The 16,605-nt window shown below is 42.2% G+C and overlaps 1 protein-coding gene across 3 annotated transcripts in view; it reads left to right on the top strand.

The window, feature by feature from the left end:
* Positions 1–6,440: 6,440 nt before the first annotated feature.
* LOC118375630 (alpha-1B adrenergic receptor-like) overlaps positions 6,441–16,605 on the top strand; it is a 31,541-nt gene continuing 21,376 nt past the window's right edge. The window contains exons 1-3 of one of the 3 annotated variants that reach the window (XM_035762220.2): positions 6,446–7,697; positions 9,466–9,562; positions 9,834–10,238. In XM_035762220.2, coding sequence (XP_035618113.1) covers positions 6,755–7,697; positions 9,466–9,562; positions 9,834–9,843 — 1,050 coding nt within the window. In that variant the 5' untranslated portion in view covers positions 6,446–6,754 and the 3' untranslated portion in view covers positions 9,844–10,238. Of the gene's footprint in view, positions 7,698–9,465; positions 9,563–9,833; positions 10,239–15,972; positions 16,476–16,605 lie in introns of those variants that run through there. The other 2 variants (XM_035762228.2, XM_035762212.2) reach the window with 2 other exon arrangements.

Genomic DNA, 16,605 nt, shown 5'->3' with positions numbered 1-16,605 from the left:
GCACCTCATCCTGCTACTTACTGCCCTTAAGGCTGCTCCAACATCCGTTCCCTGCGACACAGATCCAATAACAGGGAATGGTGCTTGTTGTCTTCATCCGCTCTTTTTGTTTCTGGAGGCTGCAAGTGACTTTCACTTCCTCTCCATCTCTGGGGCAGCAGGGTCAATCAAGTAGGCGGGATTAGCACAAAGACACACCTGGCCCAGAAGGCCAGCCCAAGGCGGTTCAGGGCTCAACCTCCTTGTTTTTGTTCGAAGTGAAAACACTACACAAGAGGTGGGACGGCATAGGCTCGCCCAAGACCTGCAGATTTCTACTTTACTATTATGCTTTAATAGTTGTATTGTTCTTAGTTTAAATTTGTGTTGCTGTTCCTGTCCATTAGTTCTGTATTTTGACATGTTCTCTGTTTTGTGTGGACACCAGGAAGAGTAGCTGCTGCATCTTCAACGGCTAATGGGGTTCAGAATAACAATCACAAATTCCTGGTAGAGATTGTTAATCATAGTTAACAAAATATTAAATGTACTACCACCTTACCATGACTCTGTTCTCTGTCTACGGAAAATGACCTCTTCATCTTAGACAAACTCTATATTGGTTTATAGCGGTCAATATGCTACATTCTTGATGTGTGTTTATGAGAAAGGGGAACCTAGTCAACCTAGAAACCTAGTCAATTGTACAACTAAATGCATTCTCCAGAAATGTGTCTTGCGCATTTAACCTAACCCCCATTCCAGAAGGAATGTAGTTGGAGAACATAATGGGGATGTTTTCAGTAAACACAGTGTCATTGAACCTGCCCTATTTTATAGAGCACATAGCACACAGTTATGGACCATGAAGTCAGAACTCTAATCACCATGACCCAACAGATAATAGATAAAAAGCCCCACTCTCAGAAAGCCATGAAGTCAATAATCTAATGACTTCGAGCTAAAGCATTCAGCTCAGCAGCCTGCTGTGAGCGGATTGTGTGCCTGCCAGACGTAGCCCTTCGTCCATCAACCCCTCTTCCCCAGCCATGAGCCAGCCCAGGCACATGCAGGCATTCACCCTGATAGGCATGCAAACCTGTACCCCCTGATGGCTGTGGTCCATCACATTTACAACACACCGAGAGAGAGGCTTACTCTCAGGGAGCAAACTGGGCCTTTAGCAAATTTGAGTGGCTGGGCCTCCCTTTCACTCCTGCCCCCCTCCCCCCCTTTCAAGTATAAATGGTGCTTCAGAAAGTGCCAGCCTTGCATTCTGATTCTGGAGCAGAAAGAGGCAGAAATCACCCAGTGGCCAGAGTGTTTCATATTGATGTCCGGTAGTAAATAGCCGATGGCATGATATACATATATAACATATGTACGTATATAACTGTATGGGCTGTGACTGTCACCGCGTGGGCTGCCGTGATACCTTATCCCCGATTGGACAGAGAGAAGGCGGGAGAGGAGGAGAGAGGAACATTGCGTGTGTGTTTGTGTGTATCAGCGAGACACAGAAGGACAGTCAGGCAGAAGAATAGGCAGGGAGACCAGGGTTTCACAGTATCTCTCTTTCTCTTTCGGTCATCGGAGCTGAATGTTATCCAAGCCCCATTACCAATAACAAAGCTATTCATCCATATTCCTCAGCAGCCAAAACACTACGGAGTCCTTTCAGCCCTCTCTGGCACAGTGGCAAGAAAACAACATGATTTAACTTATTTCCCTGGTCAACCTCCATTATTCTTAGCCTCAGATTCCCTTAAGCCATGATGAAATCAATAGGACAAGGCTGTCTTTAATTTCATCCAAGGCACTGGTCCCAGCTAACCCTCCACTCAGCAGCAGGTCCCACAGTTGTTTTCAACACATCTTCACAGCGGTCATCAACAGTTCAGTACTAGTGGACTCTTAGAAACCAAAAACCAAATACAAGTACTTATAATTGTTAAATAGCCATATAATCTTAGATAATAATATATAATATAATATATGCCATTTAGCAGACGCTTTTATCCAAAGCGACTTACAGTCATGTGTGCATACATTCTACGTATGGGTGGTCCCGGGGATCGAACCCACTACCCTGGCGTTACAAGCGCCATGCTCTACCAACTGAGCTACAGAAGATAAACTCTGTGAAAGACAAAATTAGCAAATGAGAGAGTTGGAAAAAGGGACATAGTGAGCGAGACAGACAGACAGACAGACAGACAGACAGACAGACAGACAGACAGACGGGAGTAATTATTGTCTCCCTGAAGTGTGCATGCTGAGCAGACAGAGAAGCCAGAGATGATGGTATTCCCTCTGTTCTGAAAAGTGGCAACAACAGGGCCTCTGGGAGGAAGTTCATGTGGAGCTGTTAAGGTGATGAGAGCATCCTGTCTGCACCCAAATGGTACCGTATTCCCTTTATAGTGCACTACTTTTGACTGAGGCGTATAGGGCTTTGGTCAAAAGTAATGCACTATAAAGGGTGCCATTTGGAACGTAGCCTCTGTTAATGTGAGAAGGTCTTAACTGCTAATCTTGGAACAGAAACCTGAGACGCCTCTCTGGACTTTAAAACGCCTAAAACACCTGTGATTGACAGGTCCAGAATCGATATTAAACTGCCGAACTAGGGAAAGATTAACGTCAATACGTTAAGAGAGCATTGGCTTGGTGCCAATTGTCATAGCCATTTTTCTTTCCTTATCTCCTTTCCTACATGACCACCGATCCTGTCGGGGATAGGTTAGGATAAGGAGAAAGCCCCGATAATCCCCGAAGACGTTTTAGATCTCTAATCAGGAAACAAAAGAGTACAAGGTTAAAGAACTACAGTATATAATACTGCTGACATACACTGCTGTTCAAAAGTTGAAGGAAATATAATGCCAGAATGGTAAACCAACCCACCAGAGATAGAAACTCTGTATTGGTATTATTATATAGTATCTCCAGGAGTACTTACACATTCATCAGTATAGCCATGAAAATGCAATAGCAGTGTTGACTAAGCTGAACACCTACAGACCGACCACATTAACCAACTGAAATATCAGCATTCTTGCATTATGAAGAGGGGAAATGTGTTCTATTCAGTGAGGACCATGACATTTTAGCTGAAATACATATTGTATAACTGTCTCTGTCAATGGTGTTCCAGCTATTCCATCTCATACCAGTGCTCTAATGCTAGGGAGGTACAGTTGAGGTTGGAAGTTTACATACACTTAGGTTGGAGTCATTAAAACGTGTTTATCAACCACTCCACAAATTTCTTGTCAACCAACTATAGTTTTGGCAAGTCGGTTAGGACATCTACTTTGTGCATGACACAAGTCATTTTTCCAACAATTGTTTACAGACAGATTATTTCACTTATAATTCACTGTATCACAATTCCAGTGGGTCAGAAGTTTACATACACTAAGTTGACTGTGTCTTTAAACAGCTTGGAAAATTCCAGAAAATGATGTCATGGCTTTAGAAGCTTCTGATAGGCTAATTGACATCATCTGAGTCAATTAGAGGTGTACCTGTGGATGTATTTCACAGCCTATCTCCAAACTCTGCCTCTTTGCTTGACATCATGGGAAAATCAAAAGAAATCAGCCAAGACCTCAGAAAGAAAATGGTGGATCTCCACAAGTCTGATGATGGATCTCCACAAGTTCACAAGTCTGATTCATCCTTGCGATTCATCCTGGAAGAAACAGGCACAAAAGTATCTATATCCACAGTAAAACGAGTCCTATATCGACATAACTTGAAAGTCCGCTCAGCAAGGAAGAAGCCACTGCTCCAAAACCGCCATAAAAAAGCCAGACTACGGTTTGCAACTGCACATGGAGACAAAGATAGTACTTTTTGGAGAAATTTCCTCTGGTCTAATGAAACAAAAATAGAACTGTTTGGCCACAATGACAATCGTTATGTTTGGAGGAAAAGTGGGAGGCTTGCAAGCCGAAGAACACCATCCCAACCATGAAGCACGGGGGTGGCAGCATCATGTTGTGGGGGTGCTTTGCTGCAGGAGGGACTGGTGCACTTCACAAAATAGATGGCATCATGAGGACGGAAGACTATGTGGATATATTGAAGCAACATCTCAAGATATCAGTCAGGAAGTTAAAGCTTGGTTGCAAATGGGTCTTCCAAATGGACAATGACCCAAAGGGTACTTCCAAAATTGTGGCAATATGGCTTAAGGACAACAAAGTCAAGGTATTGGAGTGGCCATCACAAAGCCCTGGCCTCAATCCAGAATAACATTTGGGAGCAGAACTGAAAAAGTGTGTGCGAGCAAGGAGGCCAACACACCTGACTCAGTTACACCAGCTCTTTCAGGAGGAATGGGACAAAATTCACCCAACTTATTGTGGGAAGCTTATGGAAGGCTACCAAAATGTTTGACCCAAGTTAAACAATTGAAAGGCAATGCTACCAAATACTAATTGAGTGCATGTAAACTTCTGACCCACATGTGATGAAAGAAATAAAAGATGAAAAAAATCATTCTCTCTACTATTATTCTGACATTTCACATTCTTAAAATAATGTGGTGATCCTAACTGACCTAAAACAGGGATTTTTTTACTAGGATTAAATGTCAGGAATTGTGAAAAACAGAGTTTAAATGTATTTGGCTAAGGTGTATGTAAACTTCTGACCTCAACTGTATCTGATATTGGCAGAACGCTTAAATGTTTGTTCATCTCACTGCACTGTCCAATTTACAGTAGCTATTACAGTGAAAGAATATCATGCTATTGTTTGAGGAGAGTGCACATTTTTTTTAATGAAAAGTTATTAATAAACAAATTAGGCATATGTGGGCAGTCTTGATCGAAAATGTTTAACATAAATACAATGGTTCATCGGATCAGTCTAAAGCTTCGCACATACACTGCTGCCGTTTAGTGGCCAAAATCTAAATTGCACCTGGGCTGGAATAATGCATTATGGTCATTCTCTTGCATTTCAAAGATGATGGTACAAAAAAAAATACAAAAGAAGAGTTTGTTTTTTCTTTGTATTATCTTTTACCAGATCTATTGTGTTAGATTATCCTACATTCCGTCCACATTTCCACAAACCTCAAAGTGTTTCCTTTCAAATGGTACCAAGAATATGCATATCCTTGCATTATGCCACCCTAGAGCCTAATGCATCACCAGTTTGAAAAATAAATGTAGCTTCTGTTACTGATGAGCAAGGATACCAATCAGTCTTGATGGGATTCATTTTTACATCTATGCATTGCATACATGTATTCTATGGTTTCAAACACAGGCCAAATTCCGCCATTGATCCTCTTCAACTCTTGACAATGTTTCCGCTCCATTTAACTAAATGACAGATCAAGAGGCACATGCAGTGCTCTATTAAACCCTTATTAAAAAGTTACTCTTTGGAGGAAATATGTGACATTTTCCTACCTTGTTCTCACCTGAGACACTTTCCACTTGGCAACGCTCAGTGTTCTAAAGCAGACAAACCTTCACTTTTTTTAATGCCCAAAATATTCAATCTAGCGTGATGCCAAGTGGAAAGTCTACCAACCACTAAAATCCAGTTTAGGATATGTAGTGATAGGCTTTTAGATGATTTATGTCTGAACATTGTTCATATTACCTGAATATTGTGGAGTTTCTTGGCAGATAGAGATATTGAGGGGATAATCCCTACTGAAAACATAGATGGATCCCAAGACAAATTTGAACTAAAGCATTTTTAGATCAGAAAGCTAATCCCCGCAAAATGGTCTGTCGACAACACATAAGACGCATGGACATGATAATGTCCTGAGTGATTTGTTCGAAAAAACTATTTGACAAAAATAGGGATTTGTTGCATAACAGTATCTCCTCTCATTAACGCCCATTCTGGACATAAAGGCATAATCGTTTGTTTTTAGGTTGACCCTTGAATGAAATCTTACTCGTGTTTTATATCCTCTACTCATATTGGGCCAAATTTGTGAATGAATTTAAGCCTACCCACCCAAAAGGAAATTAAAAAGTATGTGTTAATACTGAGAGGGAACCGCCAGAGCAGAGCTTGAACCAGCAACCCTGTAATTGTGGTGCAAATGCACTGCCACCTGCCATGAAACTTCAGACCTCTTGGCAGAGGCAGTAAGTACACAGTCACGTAAGGAGGTTGCTGTCTATATAGCATCTCTCTATATATTTTTACCAGGTCATTTGGTCATTATCCGAAGTGGTTGAAGTCAACCCTGAAAAGTTTAATGCATAGACCTTGCCACAAAACCAACAAAGAAATCCATGCGTTTTCTGCGGTGCCAGGGCCATTTTCCTAGTGCGTTATTCTTGAGCTATACATTTTTGTTTGCCAGTATATCTGCCAATTCATACAGTCAAACTGTGTTTAGGAGAGAGCCTCTGGAGCTACAGCATTGCGCGCAGATCAGTGAGGCTTGACAGGAGCAAAAAGAGGGACGACTGCCCGCCCCCTCCGTACTTTTCAAGCAGACAGTTAAGGGGAAAAACAGAGAAACAAAGAGAAAGCGAGACTGTACTGCAAGTGGACGGATGTGACAAAACCATTATCATACAATTTCATCCAATTGGTTTCATAATTGAAAAAACGCACCGGTTTGCAAATGGAATTTGAATCCTTGATAACTTCTCCACTAATCATGTAGCCTAACAACACTTGGCCGAATTTAGTAAATGTATTTTGGCATGGTGTTGCTCGTTTTCGTGTGCTACAGCTCCATGTGATTAGAAACCTGCTATGGAGGACCTCTTTAGTCAAAATGAATCTGACCACTGACGATGCGGCTCATTTATGGAGAAATTATTCCTTATTGGAACAATACGACGCGACAGTGGGGACACCGTGGTTGTCAGAGTCGCCTGGTGAGGTGGACCTTACCCGTGCCATCCCGCTCGGCTTCGTCCTGGGGGCTTTCATCGTGTTCGCCATTGTGGGCAACATCCTTGTCATTCTGGCGGTGATGACCAATAGGCATCTGCGGACCCCGACCAACTACTTCATTATAAATCTGGCCATCGCTGACCTGCTGCTGGGCACCACAGTGCTGCCGGTGTCTGCCACCCTGGAGATTCTTAAGTACTGGGTGTTCGGCCGGATCTTCTGTGACATCTGGGCGGCAGTGGATGTTTTGTGCTGTACGGCGTCCATCATGAGCCTGTGCGTAATTTCTATCGACCGTTACATCGGGGTGAGCCATCCGCTGCAGTACCCGAGCATAGTGACCGAGAAGCGAGCACTGCTGGCCATGCTTGGGGTGTGGGTGCTCTCGGTGGTCATATCCATTGGACCCCTCCTCGGGTGGAAGCAGCCGCCGTCGCCGGACAACACTGTGTGCCGCATCACCGAGGAACCGTTTTACGCACTATTTTCCTCCCTCGGTTCCTTCTATATACCACTGGTGGTTATATTGTCCATGTATTTTAGGGTTTATGTAGTCGCCAAACGGACCACCAAGAACTTGGAGGCCGGGGTGATGAGGGAGAGGATGAACACGAGTGAGCTCACGCTCAGGATCCACAAGGGATCTCAGGTGCAGGATGACAGCAGCAGCACTGGGAAGGGCCGTGCAAATCAGGCAAGGAGCTCCCTGACGGTGAAACTTCTGAAATTCTCCCGGGAGAAGAAAGCAGCTAAAACGTTGGGAGTCGTGGTTGGCATGTTTACGCTTTGTTGGCTGCCGTTCTTCCTTGCGTTACCCATTGGTAGGTATATATATATATTTTTTTTTTTTAAACACATTTTATTGACACCTTTCCAAACGAATATCCAAGACACAGCAGGCCAGCAGTTTTAATGAAATACTATAATAAACCTAATAATATGCTAATATAGCCAACAAAAAAAACAACGCTCAATATGTGATAAGACACATTATAAAATATTATGGTAAATTAATATACATGTTGGTGCCATATTCAATTTAACAAGCCATAATAGGCACAAACCATAATCTACCCACACCCAAAACAGAATAGTGGTGCAGGGGGTGCTGGAGGCGAAATGCAAAACTGGAGAAAGTCTCAGTGCACCTTCAGTCAGATGCAAATGTATTTTATTTACCAACTGTTGAAAAGTGTCTGAGAAGCTTTTGAAGTAAATCTAAGTGGTCCGTCAGTTCCATAAATTCCATCTCCAGACAGTGGCATATATATGATAATATTCACCCATTGAATTACTGCCCTGATTTATCAGCATGATGCTGTGTCCCAAATGGTATCTTAGGTGGGGTCCAGTAGGGGCTGGTGGAGGCCTGTAGGGGCTTGTTGGGGCTGGTGGAGTGTGGTAGGGGTCTATGGGGGCCTGTAGGGGCCAACACCAGACTTCACTGACTGATAGCAGTAAGGAACCCACTACCATAGGGTAGAGAAAACATCTCAGAGGAAATTAAACAAAATATGTTGTGGAGAGGGGACTCGTGCTGCTGGGCACGTTGTGGTGAGGGACAGAGCAGTGCAGACCGATGAGGGAGGCTAAGAAAACATGCCTCTTTATTTACTGCTGTTGTTTTCAGAGTAGAGCTCGCTGTCAATCCCGTTCTCTTGGGCCTCTCTCTAAGAGGTCTTTGGCGTTGTTTACAAACCTTAAGCTAGCTACTAGTAGCTAGCACAAGCAGAAGGTACGACCAAAGATACTGCTAACCTTTCATCTGTGGTATGACTGTTAGCTACAGTAGCAAGCTACTTACCAGCATGCCGGCAAAAGCACACTGTGTCGTAACTAGTGTAAAATGGGTGTAAAATGAACCTTACATAGTGTAACATTAACCTTAAACTATTTCCCAAAGAGTGAAGACATCCAACAGCAGTGGTTGCTTTTCATTTCTTAGCTAGCTTACGGTGGATGAGATGACTGAAAATTATGGTCATGGCACGCGTGTGCAGTGCACATTTCGAGTGAAGTTGCTTTATCAATTTGGGGAGAACATTCGATGGGTCTTGCCAGGAAGCTAATCCTGAAGACGGATGCATCATTGACAGTGGATCTGGCAAGCACGGACCATAATGTAAGTATCAGAGTTTGATGAGTGTGACACAGTAGCCAACATTTTGGGTGGGATCACGTTAGATAATGCAACTGTGGCTGTGACTGCTTTGACTTGTGAACTGTATATTTTCTGTAACAAACCTGATAGTCACCATATGGTTTTTGTTCCTTCATCCCTAATACTCCAACATTGAGTCTTAGAGCTGCCAGCACAAAGCTGACACAAAAGAATGTTGTCCACAAACGGGGTTGTGTGTGTGTGTGTGTGTACTATTTGTAATTTACCCCTGAAAATCATATTTTGCCATTCCATTGTGTTTAAATTTTTGTTTTAAATTACAGTTGATGTAGCTTGTGTCATTGGGACTAATCGTGATGATGAGGGGGAATATTATTTCACTTTCCATCTCCTTTTTGTCTTTCCAATTTCATCAAGCTGTAATGATAGACATTTTTAGAAAAATCAACATCTCTCTGTCTGCACAGCTTCCCAGGCAACTGCAGCAGGAATACAACATCATCTTTCCCAAGGCAAAGAAGGGGGGAAATGCTGTGAAGCCTGTGAAGACAGACTCAATATACTGTAAGTCATAGTTATTCATTTCAATTCTGCATCAATTGAGCATTTCAGGCACAAAAAAAGTCCAATTAGAAACATTGAAAAGTTTCACAAAAAAGTACAGAACCAAATATTGCATATTTAAAATGGAATACATCAAAAACTCCAGGAAACACATTGTAGAATGACTAGATCACTACATCACTGAATTAAAGCATCATCTCAGAACAGTAAATAAAAGGAATTAAATTCACTTCCCACTTAACTAACATTTCCCCTTTCAAAAACATTACAGGCTATGTTGACAGGCTCCTGGATCTCCTCTTCAACGAGATCACCCTTGATAAAAACACAACAAAACACTCTCGCTCACGGCCGGTTGTGATACAGCCCGGGATCAAACCAGGGTCTGTAATGACGCCTCCAGCACTGCAAACCACTGCGCCACTCGGGATTTACTTTATTTAGTTTTTTATTCAAGCATTCAGACGGGAGATGAGTGTTACAAATTGTATAAATAAATGGGTCCTGGGACACTATTGCGGCCGGGTGACAATATTAGGCTTATGGCTGAAGTTTTGTATTTTTATGTCAAATTATTTCTCACCTTTATTTCTCATGATTGTTTATGTTGCTCAATATTTTGGCCATGCTGGCCTATCGTAAAATATTGAAATAAATGTCTGATCAATATACTCAATTACGAACATATTGTCATTTCTAATGCTAATTGTCCGGTACACTTATTGTATGCTGTTTTCGTGTATATTCCCTTATATCTAAGCTTCTAAGGTGATTCAGGCTTTACAACATCTTGTGAAGAAGTGTATCAGTTAACTGTATTCTGTAATTAGTTACAAAATAATCCAAATGTTTGTCTGATATCCAACAGTCCAGAGCATTTGCAGATAAAATGGGTTGAGGTATGCTATTTAGGCTCAGAATGACATGTGGCCCGTTGTTTACCTTCTTACCTGGCAATGACCACGAGGGCATTTCAAAGAGCTCAGTTAAGGTGAGCTCATAAATATGAGGTCCTCGCAAACTCAGCCTGTTCTTTCAGGCTTCCTGATAGTTAGAGATGAGAGAAAAGGTCAAATGTATTTTAATAGCATAAAAATATTATGGGTGATGTTTTGGTTATTTTTACTTGGGAAATAGGATGACTGTGTGGGACCTTTAAGTTGTTTACAGCAGCCATGTGGGAACGTGCTTGGTGACAGGCCAAGTTCTTAGGCCTCCCCTCGCCACTACACTCACATGCGTGCACCACATACAAACACACACACAGGAACATACTGTACTCAGGCAGGCGCAACCTCACACACACATTCTCTTTCTCTATAAGTCCAGGATATTATTATGAATTTGCATAGTATGTATTCGTATCTGGGATGAGGTCGCTGGTCACCGAGCAAGGTCGGACAGCAGGAGATTCCTCCAATCGCTCCATGGAACGTTAAATTAGACAGCAGAAGCATGGAACTCTAGGAACATTCTGGGGTTGTATTCCGTTGATCGTCATGGCTCTTCGGAGAGGGAGGAGGGGGATGTGAGAATTTGGATGACTCTGGACTCTGTTTATTCAAGACCAATCAACAGAAAACCAAGGGTTCATTTTTGCAAACTCTTGAAAAACGTGTCTCAAAATTTTCATCAGCCAATTAAAATCATCTACGTAGTTGCAAGTGATATAACGCTACAAGTAAGCTTTTCCCATGAGATAACCTGTCACACTTAGCCCTATGCTAACAAGACCAGCTGGCCATGATTATTTCCTATAACAAATTCCACATCAGTCAATCTTAGACTATATATCCACGATCCAAAGTCATTAAAAAAAGTCAACTTGGCCACCAGAGGGATATGTTAAACCTCCAAATTCAAAGTATAATCTTTTTGTTGTTGTAACAAGTCAAATGTCCCAATGTTGCATGATGCATCCTTGACTACGCTACTACTAACATTAGACAATATTCAAAAGGCACGTTGTCGCACATATGACAAAAAAGTGTAATACACTGTTTATTAAGGGACAATACAATACAGCGCATCATGCTACTCAACAGTACAACCTTATCCCACCTTAACGCTTACTTTAAGCTGAACTGCAAGAGGTGTGAATCCAAGCATAACTGTGGCCCGTTTCAGGAAGCTAGATGTATGGCGCATGTCACTACTTCACAGGAGAGGCATTTGAAAATACTAATACAATTGTTAAATTACAAATATAGTTGGTTTAACCACGGAAAAAGCAAGGAACCTTCCCGCCATGATTGGCTGAGATAATGGCTGGGCCGGACGTGCTGAGAGATAAGTTCGGATTGGTCTGTCATGTGGCATGCATCTGTCTATAACTTGAGCTGCTCAGTATGTGTAGATAATCGTTACAACCATGGCTTTTTTTAAAGATAACTTTAGCCATGGAGGACTGCAAAAGTTTTGCTCCTGCTCTCAACAACATTGCTGCCCTGAATGTAGCAGGTGCTATCGGCAAAGACCAGTGGTAAAAAGTTGTGATGGATTACTTTCTGCACACAGTCAGTGTGAAAACAAATAAGCTGTACAAACAAAACAGAAATGACACAGGACGTATTAGTTAAACGGGTTCCAGTCAGCCGTGAAGCGTTCTTCCATCTATATGGGTAAGAGTCTAGCTATATTTTTAGATATTATAAGTTTATAATTTTGTCAGAAATTAATGTATGGTGGTTAGCTATAACAATCTGTTTGTGATGCTAGCTAGTGCTGTATGGGTTGGGATTGTGGTTAATTGTTTAGCTAGCTAGCTACATGTCTAAGAAAAGACTCCACTTCACCAGATGATTACATGACCCATCAAGTTAGCCAGGTGTGTCTGGGGGTCTGTGTGTCTGTGATTACGGCCGTCTATTGTATTTCATGAACATGTGTACATGTCTAGACAATAGTGACCCATCCACTTAGCTAGATGTGTCTGGGGGTTATAGCATTTCTTTCACATGACTCATCAATGACTCATCAATTTAGACATGTGTCTGGGTAAGCGTCATCTAATAAAATATTTTTGTCTGGATACTTTCTATTTTTGATATTGCTACTATGCAAGTAACCTTTTCACTGTACCGTTTACACGTTCTGTATCCTGTGCATGTGACAAATACATTTTGATTTGATATAGTTTGTGTTTACCAGAGAAGGAAATGTGAAGAACAACATGGCCTGCACCACAGTCAGATTAGGGTATAGGCGAAGGACTAGATGGTGTATTTTTACCTGGAGTTTTTCTTTTGTAGGCTACTACTTTCACCACTTTTTAGCCTTGGACTCTTGTTTACTACACTACCTTATTCACTCTGTTTAGCACATGGCCTCACGTGAATCCTTAAATAGATGGGTGGGGCTAAGGCTTAAGAGGGTGTGAACAATGCTGGATTAGGTGTAGACAAAGAAGAGCTCTCCACTAGGTGTACCAAAACATTCAAAGGCAATTTTCTCAAAAGTGGCGTTACAAGTTTATCAAAGCAGAATTACTTTCCCATTGTTCCTCGACTCCAGTGCATGATATACCATTTTGTAGCTTTAAATCTCTACTTTTATCCAATGTAAAAAAAAAACTAATGTTGCAACATAAGACGGAATAGAGGTGGTCACATGCATCCATATTGATGACATACCCACACATTTATTTTTAAATATCCAGTATATTATGACAATCCCACAGGCTTTTCCTCACCCATGCTTGCTCTATTCTTCCTATCCCATAGTTTGAAAATTGAGGGTTAAGGATGGGTTGTCGTTCAAAAAAGAAAATAAGCTCCTGATCCTAATAAGCTCCTGCTTCTTTTCTGAGCCCTGCTTAAATGTCTTGCTCATTGGCTCAATGTCTAAGCCCCAGTAATAGGAGCCTGATAGGAGCAGACAGACAGACACGCACGCACGCACACACCACACACACACACACACACATCCTCTCCCTCCCAGCCCTGCTCCCACAGCCTTCTTCAGCCTCGTCAACCCACTGTGGGGGATTTCCTGTGAGCCGCTCATTTCACCCAAACGTCCCCCCAACGCATACAATATCTACCCAATGTTATGTCCGAGTACATTCAGGTGGATAACATATAACAAAGCAAACACTCTCATGTGGGAACTATTTTCCTTTATTTGCAATCAGTGAAAGCCTTACCATGTTGATTTAAATTAGCTGATACACTCTACGTTAGCATTCCAGAACACGTCAATACACTCTAGCAGCTGTTATACGCTGACTGCACTGGCTGCTTTCTAATTTTACAGAATAAAATATTGACTTTTCACTACGTTCAGACCACATAATAGGGCAACAATATGTGATTATACAGATATACTAATCACAATATTTCACATTGTTTGTTACATAAGTCATTTAGCAGACGCTCTTATCCAGAGCGACTTACAAATTGGTGCATTCACCTTATGACATTAGTCATTTTGCATAAGACAAAGTCTATCCTATCCTAGGTATTCAATAGGTGGTGATTACGTCCTGGCGTCGTGAGGGAGTTTGTTCCACCATTAACAGTTTTGACTGGGCTGAGCGGGAACTGTACTTCCTCAGTGGTAGGGAGGCGAGCAGGCCAGAGGTGGATGAACGCAGTGCCCTTGTTCGGTGTAAGGCCTGATCAGAGCCTGAGGTCAGGTGTTCCCCTCACAGCTCCGTAGGCAAGCACCATGGTCTTGTGGAAGAGCCTGGAGCATGCCCAGCCAACACTGAGGTGCCGTTTCACAGCTCCGTAGGCAAGCACCATGGTCTTGTAGAAGCCAGTGGAGAGAGCGGAGGAGCGGGGTGACGTGAGAGAACTTGGGAAGGTTGAACACCAGACGGGCTGCGGCGTTCTGGATGAGTTGTAGGGGTTTAATGGCACAGGCAGGGAGCCCAGCCAACAGCGAGTTGCAGTAATCCAGACGGGAGATGACAAGTGCCTGGATTAGGACCTGCGCCGCTTCCTGTGTGAGGCAGGGTCGTACTCTGCGGATGTTGTAGAGCATGAACCTACAGGAACGGGCCACCGCCTTGATGTTAGTTGAGAACGACAGGGTGTTGTCCAGGATCACGCCAAGGTTCTTAGCGCTCTGGGAGGAGGACACAATGGAGTTGTCAACCGTGATGGCGAGATCATGGAACGGGCAGTCCTTCCCCGGGAGGAAGAGCAGCTCCGTCTTGCCGAGGTTCAGCTTGAGGTGGTGATCCGTCATCCACACTGATATGTTTGTCTGCATAATTGAAATCTAACATTCATTTTGCATAAGACAAAGTCTACTTGATCAATAGTTACGTTGCGCTCTTATTATATATATATATATATATGCCATTTATCAGACGCTTTTATCCAAAGCGACTTACAGTCATGTGTGCATACTTCAGGATTTTGGCAATGAGGCCCTTTATATACTTCCTCAGCATTTTTATGACACTGTGTGCAGTTTGAAGGAAGTTGCTAACTAGTGCTAGCACAATTGCTAACTAGCGTTAATGCTATTACTTCCAGTCATTGCTCTAAAGCCAGTTAGCATTGGCTTGCAAAACTACATCTAACTTCCTTCATACTGGACACAGAGACAAAACAATGGTATCCATTACTTCTTCTGACTCTGAGGAAGTAGTTAAATGGCCTCAATTTCAAAATCCCGAAGTATCTCTTTAACCAAGTGGGAATTTACAACATACAACTTGGACAAATCTACTTGAACTTCTCTCCAACTGGTAATTACTAGTGGGAACGTCGTACAGAGATTGTGGGTAAATGAAGATGGTTCACTCAGGCTGTTTACCATTGAAAAAAATGGTCAGTTCCAGTCTACTTAACGGGGTGGGCCTCCCATAGACACCAATGCAATAGCAGCTGGGTCTGGTCTACTTAGTTCATTGACTTTCATTGAACCAGAAAAAAACAGCGAGTGGAGTGTCTGGCTTCCGTTTCTGACTCATCTATCATCCTGAGCTCCCACTTATCCCACATGATGGGTAGCCTAGTGGTTAGAGCGTTTGACTAGTATCCGGAAGGTTGCAAGTTCAAATCCACTGAGCTGACAAGGTACAAATCTGGCATTCTTCCCCTGAACAAGCAGTTAACCCACTGTTCCCAGGCTGTAATTGGCAGTTAAATGCAACAACAAATCTCTTAAACTGAGTTTAAGTTGGTTTTACTATAAAAATATTTGCCTAAAGCATGGCTGTAGCTAGCTACTGTCTACCTACCTAGGTAAATTTGTACAGTCTGGTCACTGTGAAAACATTGAGGTTTGTGCCATATTTATATTTGGCTAAATATTGTTCTAAATGTAATCTCTGTGCCTTGTGCACATGTATGCATATTCAATTAGCCTACACTAATGTTGACGTTATGCTGGCACAGTTCAATTGTAGTTCAAACTGTACAATCAAGTATAATTTAGTATATGTTTTGTCTTAGAGCCAATACCATGTGGAGCCTGAGGTTCTTCCTGCAGTGGATTCTAGTTGGAAAGAAACATAATTCCTTTGCCTGCATGCGTCATTGAAGCAGAACTGTATCCCTCTCGATGAATTGGACATTATGCTGGAACAAGCAGCAGGCCTAGGTGACTCAAGAGGAGCTGCATGGCAGTTTGATCATGACAACACCCCTCCCATAATTTGCTGATCAACAGATGTCTGTACTTTACATCTCAGACGCACACAATATACTCCCTGAACTTTAAAACACGGATCACACTATTTTCTTACTGTATGTTTCTTTGTGAATGGCAATCTCATCATGACCACTTCTCTCATTGTCTGCTGATCACTAGTTCTCTGCACTTTACTACTCCTGAGACACACTGAACTGTACTATATTGTTCATACTGTATTTGTTTTGTATGTTACTTTTACCATATAACATTCTTGTTGAATATGTAGTTCTGGTTTTGAATCAACATTAAATAGTTTACACTCCCCTGTTTGTTAGAATGACGAATAAACATTATTTGAATATATCTGAATTTCTAACATCTGTTTGATGCTACAGAGCCCTGTACAGCACACTTGCATATCTTCTGTGGGTACATAAAGGGAGACAAATGTA

This window comes from Oncorhynchus keta, chromosome 4 (assembly GCF_023373465.1).
Source record: "Oncorhynchus keta strain PuntledgeMale-10-30-2019 chromosome 4, Oket_V2, whole genome shotgun sequence".
In the NCBI taxonomy this organism is placed as follows: Eukaryota; Metazoa; Chordata; class Actinopteri; order Salmoniformes; family Salmonidae; genus Oncorhynchus; species Oncorhynchus keta.
The sequence above is the reverse complement of the archived record's forward strand: the minus strand, read 5'-3'. Positions and strand labels throughout refer to the sequence as shown.